The 18,890-nt window shown below is 35.4% G+C and overlaps 1 protein-coding gene across 1 annotated transcript in view; it reads left to right on the forward strand.

Moving 5' to 3' along the window:
• The window catches only part of PIBF1 (progesterone immunomodulatory binding factor 1), a 119,596-nt gene extending 111,624 nt beyond the window's left edge, over positions 1–7,972 (forward strand). The window contains exons 16-17 of the mRNA XM_009700467.1: positions 5,386–5,565; positions 7,916–7,972. Of these exons, the coding sequence (XP_009698769.1) occupies positions 5,386–5,565; positions 7,916–7,972 (237 nt within the window). The remainder of the gene's footprint in view (positions 1–5,385; positions 5,566–7,915) is intronic.
• The last annotated feature ends 10,918 nt before the right edge of the window (positions 7,973–18,890 follow it).

The raw sequence follows: 18,890 nt of genomic DNA on the forward strand, positions 1-18,890 counted from the left end.
TTTGTTTGGATATTGTTGAAAGGTGCAAGACTCCCCTGCCATAAGAACATAAGAACAGACATTTATGTCATTGATTCCTGTAAGCCAATTGCTTTTTCTTGAGACTGTTTTTTTGCATCTGCTTCCAGAGCATGGTATATAAATATATATAATTTTAACTGCTTATATAAATTTGCATATTTATTATAATTATACACACACATATAATGTTAAGTGCCTTTGCCAGCTTTTCAGTGCACAGGGAGGATTCTTTCTTGCTTTGATTATACTTAAATAACAGAGACAGTAAAAAGAAAAATCTTTATACTTGTTGATAATCCACTGAAAAGAAATGGAATTACTGTCTTGATAAATATCTGTTGTGCTTAATGTAAGCAATTTTTTCATACACTTCATCAGTTATTTACTTGATAAAACAGCATTCCTTTTAATGCCTCAATCATTTTCCATATCAGGCAATTCTTTTTAATTTTGTCGTTATTATGCAAGTTATGATTTTGTTAGTATGTATGTAGTATGTATGATTGTAGTAATGTAGTAATTGTAGTAATTGTAGTAATTTTGAATTTTTGTAGTACTTAATTAGGAAAATGTAAGCTGTTTTTTCTGGTACATGTGTGTTTGAACATGTATCAAGGACAACAAAACCAATGTTAATAGAGATCCCTTTATAGTATCTATAACTCAAAATACATTTATATTTTATATTGCTGCATGCCTTATTTTTGCATTTGCTCATCTCTGTCTTCTAGTTGCATTGCTAATTGAAGGAATCAGATTTTATCCTTCATATTCCCAAAATGATCTTCAGTCTCCATTCTTCTAGGTACTATCAATTATCCATAATAAACATGTAAAAGAAATCTAAATAACATATAACTTATTTTTACTTGCTTCAGGATCAAACATCATCATAAGAATCTCAGATTCTTCTGAAATATGAGTAATATGAACAGATAGCATACAACTATTTTGCCATTTTTACTTTACCTTTTAAAAATGATTGACACTGCTTTGCTTTGGTTCCTTTAACACTGTTTTAAAGCTTGATGATTTTAATATTATATACATTTTTTGCAGACTGTAAGAGTTCCACAACAACAGCACTGATAGCATTCAGCCTAATAAATTAACGAGGTAGAATTAGGGAAACATCCCAAAACAGAAAACATTTTAATTAACGAACATCATGGAAAAGATGGTGCCTATCCTTTGTCGTATCTAGATATCTCCTTCTCTGTTTATGTATTGGCACACAAAATTGCTTTTGCTACTTTTAAGTAAGGTGGTTGGACATCACAGCACCAAAAATAAATGGAAATAAGCAAGTAAGTTCTTCTGGTACTATTTACAACGCAATACATGTTACCTTACTTCACCTCCTGCTACATTGCTCCATTGTTCTCAGTCCATTCATTCTAATCACTTATTTTGAATTCCACCAACTTTCTGGTTATGTATGCAAAAGTTTCAAAGACTTTCTTACAGTTCAAGGTAATCTTCATTAAATGTGAATTAATGTGCATAAGTAAGGGGAATACAGGATGTTAGATTGTTCTAAAGTATGAACCTATGTATGTTTAGGAAAACTTACACAAGTAGATGATCTGTGGTGTGAATGCCTGTTCTAAAAATGCAGTTCTTTTTAACACAGCAATTTGATACTTCAAATACGTATGCAAGGGGAATTATGATTGCACATTGACTATTCAGGATGAAAGTTGTTTTAGGTGAAGTAGAAGACTGAGAAAAGTAAATAAGGAGAGCGAGGTGAGAAACGGATTCAGCTTATGACCGCTAAATTTAGGTATCTAAATTGAGATGTCTGCAGTGAGGTAAGCGTCTTACTTTGCTTTACAGTCAATAGCAGCCTGGTCAATATGGCTAAAGTTACACTGTGATTCAGCCAACACACCAATGGGTGTCCACTTCTGAGTTTAATCACTTTCCAAGCTACACTGTCTATAATGGAAAATTAGATTCCTAGCTCATCTGTAGATACTTGAGTTTGGGCACATAAATTTAGGTGTTATAAGCTTGAGTTAAATCCCACTTGTGTCACACAGCTCATTACTTTGTTTTCAGCATTTGTGCTGGTAGGCAGAGCAGGTTAGCATCCTTAACAAAAATTCATCAGGTTTCTGTGGACAGACTTTCAAAATATTTAACAATAGAGTATAGCCCTGATACTTGTTTGTATGGGTGACACTCACTGTACATAAACAGTGGTTTTGTGTCAGCTGCATACTTTAATTTTTTCCTTGTTTCATCTTAACACACTTTTTCTTGCTAACTGCATTGTTTTCCATGTACCTGCGCTGCCACATCCCCACAGAATATTGTGTGAGTGGGGAGTGGGTGCTTGTGTTCCTAGAGCCTGGGACAGTGAGACCAAAGCTATAAAGCCAGCACAGAGAGGAGCTGGGTGAATCCACTCAGAGGTGTTAGTACTCAAGTCCTCCCAAGAAGGACTGCCGTCTGGATTTCCAAAGCCAGAGCCCTCAAACCTGGGAGCCTCAACACAGTGACACACAGCCTGTATAGCATGGCTTGCTTGTACGTCCAGGAGCCAGCCTGGCAAGGACCAAATACCTCCACAGAGAAATTGTGAAATGCAGAGCTTTAGCAACACTGTTTCTACAGTGCACTGAGTAACTGAAGTGAACACTGTAAGTGAACAGTTTGCACAGCTCTGTCTGGGCATAGGACTGTGGACTTGACACGGTAGAAATGTATAAAAATTTTAACCATCCATTTCTCTTCACATCTTCCTTTACTCAGCTCACCCTGAAACTAGTACATGTCCTTCTACACAAAAGATTCTTCCCATCCAATTTGAACCCTGTACCTACTTTCCCCTTTTTTCTCAAAGTCCTGTTCACACTGGAATAAGTTTACATACTTCTGGTAAGCACAATCTCCAGAGCTTCTTTTTCCTTTCTCACTTTCTAAACCAACTTGCCAGTTTTTAGGACTGGAAGATATTACTGGATCATGGCAGCATGCTAACAGTAGCAGGTAGTGCTAAAGACTCTTTGTTTAGAACTTAAAAGTGAAGCTAAGAATTAAGATTGTGTTCAGGAGCAGAGAAACTTAAAGAGATGGGTTAAATTATTGCAGTTCAAGACAGAACTTTGTTTCCACTATTTCCCTGGTTGAAAACAGAAAATATCTTGTAAATGCGTTGGGCCAATTTCCTTTTCTTGTTTAGCAGTACACTTACCAATGGTTCTACTGGATTCAGTGTTGCCTGTGCTGTTTGTTAAGGTCTTTCTCACTAAATATAGAAGGATTTTAGAACAAATATTAAGGCAAGTTTAGCTAAATTCTATTGATAAAGTTGGCTGTGATGCCAAAATAATTTATTGTTTGTGGGCTGATTTGTCATCCCCACTCCCTATCATTCCTTCCCATAGCTTCACATTAGAGAATTCTCTTGTCACAGGGGAAGCTCGTGTGCAAGCTGACTCTCCAGAGCCTAGTCTAAGTCTGAAAACAGACAGGGCTGTCAAGTACAGGACAGATTTTGTGAAGTAGAGAAGACCTTAGGCTGCCGACTGGACCTTGACACAAGAGAATTTGACCCTACGCATACAGGTTTCAACTCAGTTTCTGAAATAAATCTGCGTGACAACTTTTGGGTTTTGCCTTGTTCAAACGTGCAACTATTTGGTCCACAGAATAACACAGTTTAAGTATAGGAACAGCACTTGTTAATGTCAAAACATTGTTTATGTACAATTTAATCTCCTGTGATGGTATATTTATTTGCTGTATACTTGCTTGAGTTATTTTCATCAAGAAATTCTGTCTATGTGTCGCTTTGGCAACATCTTTGCAGAGTTTACAACTTTGAAAAGCATGTTGGCATCAACTATGCAGTCCTTTTAAACAGCTGCTCTGCAGTCATGCTGTTTCAACATGCCACCACACATGGCTGAATTATGCAAACAGTTAATATTAAATGACTGAGATAGAAGAACAATTTGTACACTCGATAAAGTTGGTCTGTGGAGTGTAACATCCATTCATATAACTGAGTTAGTGTGGGACAATTTCAAGGCAACAGCATGATTCTTTTGACATTGTATCTTGTATTAAAGGCAGCAGTGGACAGAAAGAAGGTATATAGCAGGAAAAATAAAAGGCTGAGGGTTTTTTTTTAACTCGTTATTAATAATGCAATGAAAATAGAATGTGCATCAATGTAATTTTCTGGCAAGTATTAAGAAATAGGTAAGATATAACAAATGTTTGTCATTCAGCTATAAATATGAGTTACCCTATTCTGATTCACAGATAAGACAGAATGTTGATTATATAGAATGCTGATACATTAAGAGTATTGCTTATTGAAGACAACACTATTTGTAAAAAGCAAGTAAACAAAACCATTAACAGTTAAAAAAATATAAAATTGTCTTAAAATTTACTGTGAAAGGCTTTTCTACTGACCTTGGTGTTCTAACTCTGCAATAATGAATGATCTAAATAATAATAGTACAATAAATAATAATAATTAAAAATAGTGCTTTAAATTCTGTAACTTATTTTATAGTAATTACACCTATTACATGTGGGAGTGAGAATGTCAGGCAGTAGTTAATGCAAAATGACAAAAGAAGATGTCCAGTTAAAGTCACAAAATTCTATGTTTTTTTCTTTTCTCGCTCTGCTGTACATTTTGAATAATCTGTTTTGTTCAGCTAAGTAGTAAGAAAAGGTTACTTTTTTAATTAGTCCAAATTGCTTACAAAGCAAATTAATAGAACATACAAAAAAGTCTGCATTTCTATGTGCTCTTGGGTTTCTTTTCCCATGTTGGAAATTTCATTTTTCACAAAATTTCTTTTCCACTCTGATCCCCTTTTTGCTATAGGTCCTCTTAAGGTTTTTCATTCATTTTTCTTTTCTGATCTGGATATAAAGACACATATCTATTTCTAGTAATATATTTAGAAGACTTCTGTGCAAGACCTAGTGCTTGAAAGTATGATTTGTCACAGTCATTCAAATTAGATTTGTAAAATCTCTCGGCCTGACAAAGCAAATTCAAAAGAATTCTTTTAAGTTAAATGGAAGCTTAAGTCAAAAGAGATAGTGGGTTCCTTATTACGCAATAAATGTTCTCTTTGACAGCCTTTAAGCTATACAAAATTTGAGTTGTATAAATTCTAAGTGCCTTTTTTATTTTCTTATTTTTACCAGTGTTCAATTAGTAATCGTATTAATTATGGTAAGTGTATATTCATGCTTGTTAGATTTACTGATCCACTTACACATTTAGTTTGGTGAATATAAATTTATTACTAACAAATAAGTATTTCACAGGTTCAAATGTAACTTTACTGAATAACTTGGAATTGTTCTTTTGTGGTTTTATAGGAACTAGCCACGATGAAACAGATTCTAATTAGTCTACATGGTAAACGCTATGAACAAACTTTACCTCAGTCTCATATTGATGTAAAAAGTGTGACTGCAAAAAACAAATCAAACCCTTCAGTAAAACTGCTGCCAGAACATGAAGAAGAAAACATATTTACACCTAAGCCAACGTTATTTGTAAGTACTATAAGAGTAGCTTTTTTGATAATTCTTTTTTCTTTTTAAAAAGAAAAATGTGAGTTCATACTTCAAGGAGTTGTATAATTAATTCAGCTGAATACTTGCAGCTTTTTACGGGAATGGTCAATGTTGATGAGATAGATTACAGTTTATGATGTTATTTAGCTATTTGGTAGTTTCTACATCTTATGTTCACAGCAAACTAGATTTTTTTTTTAAAATGCTATTATAATATTACAATATTAAGAGTGGTTAGCAAAATTTTAATAGCCGAAGGGAGCCACAGACTGTATATACAATTTTAAATCTACCCTGATCATATATGAGTTGAGTGTGTGTGTATATATATATTAAGGTGCAGGAGTGAGGAAATAGGTATATTTATGTATACTTATATTCATGTATATATGTATATTAATGTGTGTATATAGATATATAAATATATACAAGAAATACATGCCCAATATTGATATCAATATATATACAAGAAATATATAAATATATACAAGAAATACATGCCCAATATTGATATCACTTCTGTTACTAAGGATAGCTGATATTACAAAACCCCATTTTATTTCTTTGGAAACTAAATGCTTGGATTCAAATACTTCAAGAGGCCTGCTTCAGATTTAGTGCCTCTAATATTTGAAAGCTTTGTGAAAATGGTTTAGAAGTTTCTGACTATGACTGTGTCTGAACTGATAAATTTAAGAGAGCCGAGTTGCAATGCTGAATCACAAAACAAATCATGACTCTTATTTACACTTCTTTAGGCTACCTTTCCCTAGGATAGACTGCTTATATCCACACTGCATAGCATATGTGCTATTTTGCTCCAAATATACATCTGTATAATTTTTTTTCTTATCTTTTTTTTCCTGATGGAGACTTTAAAATTCAGTGTCTTAAACAATATGAAGTTTGCATTGCAACACATCAGATACTGGTTTTATGATACAAAATGTAGGAAATGGCTGCATCTCTTGGACATGATGTGAGGGCATTTGGGGATTTTAGGGGTTCAAAATTTGCTTGAATAGTGTTATGAGACTAAACGCCGGCATACCCAGTATTGTCTCATCCACAGTCCTTTCAGTAGTGCTAAATCATACTGCCCAAACTTTGACTTTGATGGAGCTATTCAGTGATCCAAAACAGAGCCAAAATGTGAGCTAACAATTAGGTTGTGTAGATGATCCATGGTTTCACTGTTTAATCTGTCCTGTCTTACTTAGGGATATAGAAATGGTACAGGAATCTCAAAAAATGCTTTTATGTTTAGAAATTGTGACCCATTTCTCTTTGAAAAATTCTAGTCTCTTCAGATTTTGGAGTAGGGAACTGAAAATGGGCAGATGGCAGGGTTTCTTCTTAGATAGGGAAAAAAAAGAAGTTACTAGTCCTGTGAAAATCCTGCCAATTTAGGTCAATTTCTAGAATTTTAAAAGCTTGCACAAATAGAGCAGATTTATTTTTGTAACTGCATTCTTCAAAATGAGAAAGATGGAAATTAAAATGTGATGAGAACCCCCACCACAAGGCTAGCTGAATAAAGTTGATTTTTTAATTGAATGGTTATTAAGTCTTGGAGGAAAGAACAAATAAGAGAGCAGACAGAAAATGGAACTAGAAAGGGACAAGTTTAGGGAGAACAGACAAAAGAGGCAGTACTCAGTAACGCAAGTGATTATACTCACCCCTGAAAACAGAATAGTCCTTACCGTGTTCCACCTCCACTTCTTTAGTTTTATTTCTGTATACAACCAACCAACCACTGAATTTGCCACAAGAATGTTAAGCAATCCTGACTGTGTAGCAGCAGCCCATAGTATTATGAAGGCAAGGCAAAGTTACTCCCAGATAATTCTCTTCAATTAAAATACTTTCTACACTGTCAGAAAACTGCTGAATTATCGTATTTTTAATTATAATTTTTTAAGAACTGTATTTCTCATAATGTGTTGATCAATTATGGCACACCTAAGATCTCTTTTCTAAGTTCCATTCCCTTCCTAACTGGGAAAGTCAGATGATGCTATTTCAAATGAAACCTGTTTATGGCACAGTCGATGCATGTTTTCATTGTGATAGGTATTTTAAAACAAATCATTTACTTCTTACTGTATAATCTGCTTTTTATAACCTAGAAATAGAGAGGTTTTAATACAGATGTGTAGTAATAATAACCTTAAATGCATAGTGTTGTTTTTACTTTATTTGCATTTAAGCAAGGAACTCGGTTATCACTGTGAAGTACATAGGAAGGAAAGAGACTTTAGTGTAGATTGCATGTTTTTCTTCTGACTTTCACTGTCTAATAATTAAAATGTTCTTTATTTTACAGACAAATAAAGAGGCACCTGTGTGGTACAAGAAACTGCAGAAGAAAACATCACCATAGCATTTTTCCAAAATTATTCAAAATAATCCTTTGGGGAGCTTTTCTTTGAAGACAGTTATTTTCACCATAATGATGCCCTTCTTACCATAAAAGCAAATAACTGCTTTGTTTTTAACTGTTCTTTTATACCTGTCAAATGATCGTATGCTTCATAAAATATTTTTTAGATCTGTCATGTGAATAAAACGTGTGGAAATAATGCATGCAAAGATTTTACTAACATATATTTGAATTTTAAAAGATAAACAAACACTAACATATTGCACACATTTGTAATCTGGGCAGTTAAAGGATGCGTTATTGAGAATGTTCAAATTAATGCACGTTTCAGCTTTTTTATGTTGTTTTTCTTGCACCATGTGTTTCATGCCTCATTCCTTGCAACTATTCTGGCTCACAGAAATTTTTAAAATATACATGAGTTAGCATCAGACTATATCCTACTTTCTATGAAGGAAATTCATGTCAAGTGGAAAGAAAATTAATTTCTTATCGACCTTGATTTGTATAGTTTGTCATTTGATGTCATTTGTTCTCCCAAACAAGCATTAAAAATATTCTAAAGAAGCAATAAAATGCATCTTAATTATCACCACTGATACTTAATGGGCTAGATACACTTGCTGTAGTGTAGTTACCTCAGTCAAATAATAAAAATAGAACTATGATGTGTGAGTACTGTAGCATGTAATGGTGAAATGGATAACTTGCCATATTTAATTGTATGAAAATAAGGCTCACTTCCAAGAACACAGCCTACTTATTTATTCCACTCCACCATCTATTTAGACTATAGAAAAGGTCTCTAGTGTTTTAAAGTGCTTTTGACTGCATATGGTACATTTCTATATGTAACATAAGTATAGATTATATTGTTTAAGTGACAGTATACTGAAAATATCGCTCAGATTTCATTTAAGAGGAAGCCTCTTTTCCTTACCTCCTTTTTCCTTGACAGTATCTCTTCAACTAATTCATTGTTCCTACGTGGACATGAGCAAGAATTATTTACTATATAATACCAAGATATATCAAGCTTATGATTCCTAGATACACTTTTCTTCATTTTTCAAACAGTAGTTTGAAGCACAGCGATACTTCCTCTGCTCCAGGTAAGCTTCAGGTTTTGCTTTTTTTTTTCTCTAATTCTGAGCAAGTAAGGTAAAAATGCTAGCAATTGCACATCACAGGTTTAAAATGATTCTGTGAGGGAAGGAGGCCAAGTGTGTAGACAGAGGTAATATCTTTTATTAGACTAGCTGATGTTCACTGGAGAAAAAGCACACAAAACTTTGGGCTCATAAACCTATCTGTACAGACATTCCTAAATAAACTTTGGTTTCCTGAAGTCTAGGGTTTTATCTAACTTGTATTTTTATGTGAATAGAATCATTAACTTCTCTTTCATGTGAAACAGCTCCCATATACAGATACTAATTTTGTAGCTTGTAATAGATATTTTATATGATTCACAGTCTCTAGTTTAACTTCCCAGACTATCCTGTTTGTCTGTTATCACCCAATAATTAATAAATTGTATTATATAGAAGAACTGTGAGCTATTTTAGGCAAGATACTAGGTGGAATCTTAAGTATTCTAAATTTGTTCTCCTATAGTATCCTTATAGACAAATTGGTGAGATATGGGCTATAAGGTGGGTGGAACATTGACTGACACACCAAACTCAAGGAAATGTGATCAACAATGCAAAGTCCAGCTGGCAACTGGCAAATAGTAGCATCCCTCAGCAAGTTAGTAGGTGTCCTGGTTTGGCAGTACCAAATTTGGGGGAGCAGTCTATACACTGGAGGGCAGGGTCTTGGAGGGACCTCAACAGGCTGGGAATTGGGTCAACAAGAACCATATGAAGTTCCAACAAAAGCAATTGCAGTCCCACATCTAGGATGGAATAACCCCATATGCCAGCACTGGCTGGAAAACAGCTTGGCAGAAACAGACCTCAAGGTCCTAGTGGACAGTAAATTGAACATGAGTCAGTAATGTGCTAGCCAACCACATCCTGGGTGGTATTAACAACAGGGTAGCCAGCAGATGGAGGGCAGTGATCCTCCCCTTCTGTTTGGCGCATGGGAGACCACATCTGGAGTGTTGCATCCAGTTTGGGTTTGTTCAAGAAAGACATTGACATATTGAAGTGACTCCAGCAGAGATTCACCAAGACGATCAGGGGCTGGAGCACCTGATGTAGAAGGGGTGGCTGAAAGAACTGGATTTGTTCAGCCTTAAGAATAGAGGGCTTGGAGGGGAATCTGTTGCGGTCTCCAACTACCTAATGGGATGGTACAGAGACAACAGATCCAGACTCCTCTCAGAGGTGCACAGCGACAGAGTAAGAGGCAATGGACACTAGATGGAGCGCTAGAAAACTCAATTAGCTATTATGAAAAATGTTTTTACTGCAAGGGTGGTCAAATACTGGAACAGGTTGCCCAGAGAGGTGGTGGAATCTTCATCCTCGGAGATATTCAGAACTCAACTGGACAAAGTCCCGAGCAACCTGGTATAATTGGACCTCACTTTGAGATGGACCAGATGACTGATTTTCAGAATTCCTGTCCAACCTAAATTACTCTATGGTGATATTTCTAAATATGCTAATATAAGATAGTGACATTAATTTACTTCTTACCATCCAAAAGACAAAAAGTGTTTAATTCTTCCATGGAAATACAATAAGCAAGAACAATTTGATTCTTCCAGAATGAATTGTGCATTGTAAATTTCTGTGTCCTCCAGGCAGCCTGATTTTCTAGGAAGACTGACAGAAAATTAGGCTGATTTGTGGTGAAATTTTATTGACATTTTAACAGTTCTTCAGATGACAAAGTGACATATTCTGGCACCGGGGGTGTGGGGGGGTGGGGGGCAGTTAGAAAATTACTAACAAGGTCCATCTTTAAATTTGCAAAAATAAAAGTAATTTGTTAGCATATACTGATAACATAATGCTGTTGGTAAATTCTTGTAATCCACGTGGTCCCTGTGTAAATCTCAGTGTAATTTTTTTTTTCAGTTGAATACTTTGTATTTTTCCTGTGTCTCCTCACTAGACTGCAAGGCTCTAATTAATTATCTAGGAGGAGACCTTCTAAGCTTTTCATGTGAAAGCTAGAATGTCACTTAAATATAACTATTCAAATGTGAAATGCCCTACAGCAAAAATTAATGAACCTTTTTACTCTTTAAGTAATGAAAAGGTTCAGTTGCATTACCTGTACAGCATTTTTACTGATGTTCTTTCCCACAACCATAGCTGTCAAATGAATTACTCCAAAATTCTTCTTCATGGTCTTTGCAGTCTCCCATTGTAGTAGACCTTGTGTCAGTGATCTGTGAGTCAAAAACAATGAAATAAAGAGAAATTTCTAAGGGTAGTCATGCATGTAAGTAACTTGTGACTGAAGTGCCCAACCCACATAACCATCCTCAGTTCCTCTTTTTAAAACCAAAGAGAGCAAAGAGAGAAAAATCTCTATCCACTATTACATTTCTTGGTACATTAAGTTGGTGTTACTGAAGTGGTAAGTTTCATAAGTATATGGATTGAACAGGAAAGAAGGAAGGACAATTCGGTTAGAGCAGGTTAGGATGTTTTTCTTTTTTTTTTGACAGTGTAATTGCTTTCTCACCTTTCTGTCTCTTGCTAGAAGCAAAAAAGCTCTAACACATCAAGGAAATATCTTGTTTGAGGAAAAAATTGAAAACATGAAATTGCTTTTTTTTAATAAGGACCTAAACTTTTAAGGCTTGTTGTTGAATCCTGTGGTCGTACATCACTGACATTGTAGTTTCTAAATATTTTCTGTACAAAGAAATAATATATCATTGGGATTTGTAGTCTTCCTGCCCTTCAAGACTTTCTGTACAAAACAGTGATGAAACCTTGTAAAAGAGGTACAACTGTAAATTCAGATATTAGTTGTCTGAGTATTTGTCAGTATCTGTGGAATACAATTTGTTACTTCTTACTTTAACTGTTATTTTCTGTTTCAGTTATCCTTTTGTATGATATCTAGTTCCAGCAAAAAAAGGAACACTAACTGTACTAAACCCCTGACACCTGCAAGATGGTCAGGTAGAATTCTTTTGCTCCTGGTAAGCATTCATCAGCTTCCATATCTTTGGAAGACACGACTCGGACAGCATGACTTTCTAGAAACAAATTACTATCTTTTGAAGAAGTATTTATGTTATTATGTATGTGTGTCTCAATCAATTATCAGTCTGTTGCACATTTACATGAAAACAGATTTATACACAGTTTGCGTCTGTAACAGCCTGTCATCTTTCAGGGTTGCACTCATTAGGGAGGTCTTCTGAGGAAAGAATTTATCTCCCTGTTAACATTACATTCAATAGAACACATGCCAGACTTACTGAGTCAAAGAAATGTATCCCTGGTATTTTCTTATACCGAAGAATATCAAGAATCTGTATTCATTCTCGACCTTTGAAAATGAAACAAGTATCTCTAGAAGATCAAGTTTTGCTTAGTGTCTTTGGGCAACGTTGTCCCCTTCTTAAATTCCTAGGATTGATTTGGAACCCTTGACCTTTAAAATGCATGCTTCTATAGCTTAATTAAGGCAGCTACACTTAGGGTATTTCAGACTGAAGCTGGGCAGCAGTCAGCAGCAGTACAAGGTGCTAGCTCTTGGGGGATGGCATTGCTAGTGGAAATGGACAGTAGTTGGGAATTATGGAGGAGTGAGTGGCAGGTATTGCAGAAGCTTTTAGCAGTAGGAGAAATAGGTACAGCTCTTCGCAGATGTTAGACCCTCTGCAGCTCTTTAAGCCCTCTGCTGACAACACAAGAACCACCAACTTTGTTCCACAGAGTTCATTTTGTAGGGTTCCCTGCGTTTCTTTACTCACTGATAAGTTTTCCATAACAGTAAATACCTGTATTTTTCTTTTCTTTTTTTTTTTTTTTTTTTGAGAGAGAGAGAGGGAGACTCCTTTTTCTCAGAACAGTGGAACTGGGTTCAAAAAATGGTGACTTTTAATCAGCTTACCCTTTAAATGATGAAGGGGACAAAAAACCCAGCAAATTTCATCTCCATGAAATCAGGAAACGGCAGAAGTGTTAAATGCAAAAAGTTAGGATTGATCATGGAAATCGCTTTTACTCAGAAACTTACATGTTTTCACAGACTGTTTGCCCTTTTTGAAGATACTACAGAAATAACCGCTGTAAAAGAGAATGCCGCTTTGATTGAAGCAATAGAATCAACTTTGTTTGACCATGAATAATTGAAGTCTTTGTGATAATGCTTCTTTTAAGGAGTAGTGGATCAGTAAATGTAACTTAATTGCAGGAAAAGTCTTATGGATGGAATTTATGACTGTATTTCAATGAAAGTCTTTTCATTTTTCCTTTTGGTTAAATAGAAGAAGGATTACTTAGATTATTCAGTGTTGCAGCTGAAATTGTTAGCAATTCCCAGTGCTCCTTTTTATCATGATTTTAGAGATACATATTGCAGCATGCGAGACTTTCTCTTTTGCTGTCTTATTCAGTTCTTTAGAAGAATTTGTTTCTTTGTGCGTTATTAGTAGGTAGAGCCTGGAAATGCAGTGCTTGACTTCGAGGGAGTTGACATCTAGAATGTATATGTGGATTTTAAACAGGATTGTTACCTACGGGCAGTGGTGCTTTCTGAAAGAAAGACTTGGAAATATTCCCACCGAATTCTCTCTGAGACCTTGAGAGAGCGTCCTTTCTGTGCCCAAGCTTTCTTGTACTCCCCATCGCTGGTATAGTGCCACACATACAGGAGACTTGTCACTCTATGTTTCACAGGCCTATGGTTTCCAAGCACACAGCTCCCATTGCCAGTGGAGCCGTGTAAACAGAGATTCACAAGTTGTCATCTGTAGCTATGTGTAAGATGTTCACACAAAAATTAATATCACTCATCTCCTCTGTGATACTGTGGGAAGTGTAAGGCAGGAAAAAATACAATATTTTGGTGCAGTCTATTCACTTGTCTCCTTTTCCTTCTTGGAGGTTAAATTATTTTAGCTTACAAATAAAATTCTAGTGAGTCTTCGTTCTTGGACATTGAAAAGGAAACATGCTGCAAGTTCTGCAAGGATGGCCAAGTCCTTTTTTTCAGATGATTCATCAGAGACCTTCTGTGTTCAGGTCTCAGGTACTGACCAGACAATTCCTAAGAGATCATTAGGCACCACTTCTTACACATTAATCTTTATTTTGCTAACTTACTACTTAAATTCTAAGTCCCTAGAATCCACTCAGTATTTATGAGTAAAGGAGTACGTGCCTGAAAGTAGCAACGAGCAGTAAAGGGACTAATATGTCAATGACTGGAGTCTTACTGAATTAGCACATTCCTTGTCATTTTATGTCATTTCTTTCATTATTGCAGTAATTAACTTTGCAGAATTGCATTTGTTCCATTCAGCAGGGAATGGAGAACAATAACAGTGTTTACCAACAGCAGGAGGGAGCTTACCTTTCTTTCTCAACCCCGAAAAACCTCCGCAGGCTAATCTCAATGCACGGCGAGGGTGCCCTCCTACACAATGGAGTCTGTCTGAAACCTCCCTTAGGGAATCCTAAGTGAGCTGATTAGATCTGTTGTAAATGAAAACCAAATACCCAATCCTATGAAATATAGCGGTTTTTCATTCTGACGTGCCATTTCAAATCTGTACAGGCTGAAACCTTTCTCAAATAGTTTTACACCGTGATAGTAATTCTGAGACAGCTGAATGACTAAAAAACAGGTACAGAGTATTTTCAATCTGTTAAACTCTGTGAAATTACAGAGAAAAAAGCTACGTAAAGTTCTTACATTTCCAGCTGAACTAACATCAAGAATCTTTGATAATTCACTATTTTTCTTTTGCAGTTATAAATGGAAATATTATATATAAATACATCTGCATATTTAACTTATATTTAAGTTAAATTGGGGGGGGGTAATTATATTTATTTTTAATACTAAGCAAAATATTTTTCTGTGAACATCCATGTTTAAGGTGCTTTTGGCCATGAATGAAATGCCAATAAAGTATCTTGAAATTAATTTTATTTAAAAATATAAAGGTTTCTGTACTGCATCATCTTCATGGGCTTGTCTGATCTACTGTCCTGTCTCCAAGAATTGTCAGGTTCATGACAGAAAGGTGCAAACTCCTCATGGGCCAACAGTGGACAGCACCACATTTACTGATTTGAATGATGACCCCAGTTTTCATAAAAAATATACAGTATCTTTAATATGCAAGCTTTCAGATTCACTGGATGTTTCTGGAAACAGGAATACTTGATCCACCTTCTCAACTATGTTGTTTGATATCCTTTCATGTAAGAGATTTCTGTGTTCTTTATCCTTATCACTTCTGTCTAACTTCCGAAAACACAAAGAACTGTAAGGTTCTTAAAACTCTGCTTTGGTGCCACTCAGCCATGGAGGTGCCAAAAGTACAGATATGCTAGCATTCTCAGTGACCACCAAGACTTGTCCTAGTCATGACAATGCCAAGTCTTACTTCTACATAGAGAGATGACAGTACTAACAGTGCTTTACTCTGTATGAAATACCTATTGTTGGGTTTGGTAATAAGAACAGGTGTGATCCTGAACATGTATTTATTAGACCAGAAACTGGAATCCAGTCTGAACAGAAAGGGCAAGGCCATTGGCTTCACGGTGCTCTATAGACATTGTATTGCTTCTACAGGAAACTGAGTATGTTACCGTTTTCCTCAGGCGATGGACAGGATTGAATCTGATCATCCCCGCTGAGTGTTCACAGAAGTTAACTTTGGGCAAGATAGTGATGGGAGTATTTCTGAAGAAAGGAGTGATTTTTGGCCCTTCAGCTTTGGAAAGAAATGACCAAGACAAAATTCAAAGCTTCCAGTCTATTAGCTTGGAGCACCTTCTACAAACTACATAAAGCTCCTAAGTCCTGACAGAGTACTGCATTTAATATATGCCTCTTCCTTCTTTGTTTTCTGATGTCTCCTTTAAAAATACTAGTTTTCTAGTTTTTACTTCTCTCATTCTCAAGCACCTAATTTCATGAAATAATAAGGAACATTGGACAAATCTCAGAGAGTATAGATACCATGACTACTTCAACACTGAACTTTGCAAAGGTTAGCACTTTTCAGTTGTAGGTTGCCAGTCGCAGTAGAGTTAATCCAATAAAGCAAATTATGGGGCCGTAGCATTTGACGGAGCGTGGCTATTTTAAAATATAATGCATTAATGTTTAACGAAGTATTTGTAGAGGGGAATTCCTTAAGTTGTATAATTCAGTGTGAACAGGCAACTTCTTTGGCTATTTGGCTATTACTTAGCTTTCTGTGAGCACTATTTTCACTCCTGCATTCAGAGTAGGAGGAAGCAGGCATTGCATCACACTGTCTCTGTGTGATATTGTCAAAAGAAACACTGACATGAGACTAGTTTAATGGTACCATAATGTCCTTGGGATAAGGAGCATAGAGCTTTTTTTGTTCTTCTTAAATTAGATACCAGGAAAGCTTATTGCCACTGCTTCATACTATAAATAACGTCACCTGGATTGGGAGTGCTGCAACAGATCATTGCAAAATGCTTCTGCTGATAGAACACAGTGGACCAAGCTGGTCTAACCTACTGTGATTAATAATTATCTCATAGGTGAATTTCACTATGTTCAAATAATTGCTTTAATGTAAGATTTAAAACAACGAGGATAGATGCAGATGCGGTATTGATGAAAGACAGTTTGTGCAATTACAACCTGCTCTATTCACATGCTGCAGCAATGCTGTCATGAAGCAAAAGGTAAAGAGTTAACATCTTCTTTGTCTCTTCCACTTTTACTTCTTTCCCTTTTCACTGAAGTCATATACAAATACAAAAGTTAAAATTTTAAAAACTGTAGTGCTGCATGGAAAACAGTTTAAAACATGTAGAACAAGATGTGATTTTTATCCTGGTCCTGCCAAAATATATATTTTAATATTAGTTGTTTCTCTGGTGCAATAAAGTACAGAATTTTTTTTTCCACAGGTTACATGCAGTTATGTAGTATCTTATGGCAATTTGTACCAGATACTGTGTGCCAAATTTATGAGACATTAGGCCTTACTCTTGAGTTGCACAGAGCAAGATTTTCTAATCACTAAAAAAAAAAGCTTTGTATTTTGTTGGTCTATGAATTTATCAATATGCAATCTCGAGAGAAAGAAGCGTTGTTTTGTTAAAAGATTGAATCAACTTTTCCTCTCCTTTATCTTATTTATATCTTTCAAGCGGCACAGGGATTAAGACAGGTTGTTAAAGTCTTGCCTCATCCAACTTGCCACATTAGCTATGAGTTCATGTGTAAGCAAGCTCCATAGCTTAACTAAGCATGTTATGAACCAGTAAGGTAAACGCATTTGAAATGGGCTATACATTTATGAACTGCAGTTTTCCATACCATAACACAATAGACGTAGACCAAGCTTTCATTGAGTCACCCAGCAACAAGAATACTTATGGGTCAACTGTGAACAGTCTAATACATAAATATTTTTATCTAGACCTGCTCTAGTTAAAAAAAAAAAAAAAATTAACAAAATATCATTAAAATGGAGAAAGATTTTTTATTAGTCTCTTGTTCTGAAAGTAAAGTTTTTATTTATTTATTTTATTTTTTTAATTTTTCAAAAACAAATTATGAAAAAAGGAATTATGAAAAAATGAACTTTAAAAAAATTATTAGTGTATTACAAGTGGAAACTAGCAAAGCTAGTTGTAACAGATGATTGCAATTTAAATCTCTCTTTTTGGAAAATAGTATCCTTAATTACCTAAATAAATTAATATCCTTAAAAGAAGTGTAGAATAAAGCTGGATTGAATATTTCACTGAATATTTTGTTGCATGTTTTTCCAGCATGTTTTGTAGAAAATAATGTGAGTAACACTTAAGGCTGCAAGTGCCAATATGTTAACAAAGTGTTTCGTGGTTTTTTCACTGAAAAACTACTTCTGTTGATCAAGCTCTCAGTATTAAAGGCAGAAAATAATGAGGGAAAAAAGCAACATTGTGTTAATTAACTGTTTAACTATGTTGTATATTATTTAACATAATTTACTACTTAATGTATGTCTGAGAACTGAAATTAAAAACATTCTAAAGGATTTTGAAATTGAATGCATCTGCAGCTCATGGGAATAATATAGTTAGCTAAACTGAGGTGAGATCTGTAATACCGTCCTATGTCATTAGACATTTCACCTTCTATAACATTTCATTTGACTTTTTTTTTTTAAATGGACATCTTACTTATGTTACTTATTTGAGAAGAGGGATGTTTCTCTGTGCATGCATTTTGATAGATGTATGTCAGTTCTAAAACCCTATTGCGAATAGACATTTGAGTCATCACCGGTAACCACCGTCATTTTTCCCCTATTACCTTATTTCTAGATTGTTCCAGTGTTGGCAAATCGGTCATTTTCTGACTATGCCTTACCTAAGTAAATGAAACTAGACAAACTGTGTGGAGGCAGTTGCTTCCTTGATGGCAGGACTTCATCATGAGGCGAACAGAAACCATGAAGGGGGATGCAGCTGTGTCTTTTCATTACAGTACACAATTAGAAATACAGAAATTTCTCCAACCAGCAAGATGAGTATTGTCACCAACTCTGTAAGCCCGCAAGTGAACAGGAGATAGGACTCGTGTGCAGCCACATTTTATCAAGGCTGATCAGCTTTCTCGTAGTGAGGGACTGGAGACTCTGAGATTGGTAACGTTTGGTTCATTCATCTTTCTTATCAGTCAACTTGTGATGGCCACTAAATGCCACAGATGTTCTGACGAGTTTTTAGCTTCACTAGTGAGCCCAAATACATTCTCTGACTTCTGGAGTTTTGAC

This window comes from Cariama cristata, unplaced genomic scaffold, assembly GCF_000690535.1.
Source record: "Cariama cristata isolate BGI_N322 unplaced genomic scaffold, ASM69053v1 scaffold20075, whole genome shotgun sequence".
Classification (NCBI taxonomy): Eukaryota; Metazoa; Chordata; class Aves; order Cariamiformes; family Cariamidae; genus Cariama; species Cariama cristata.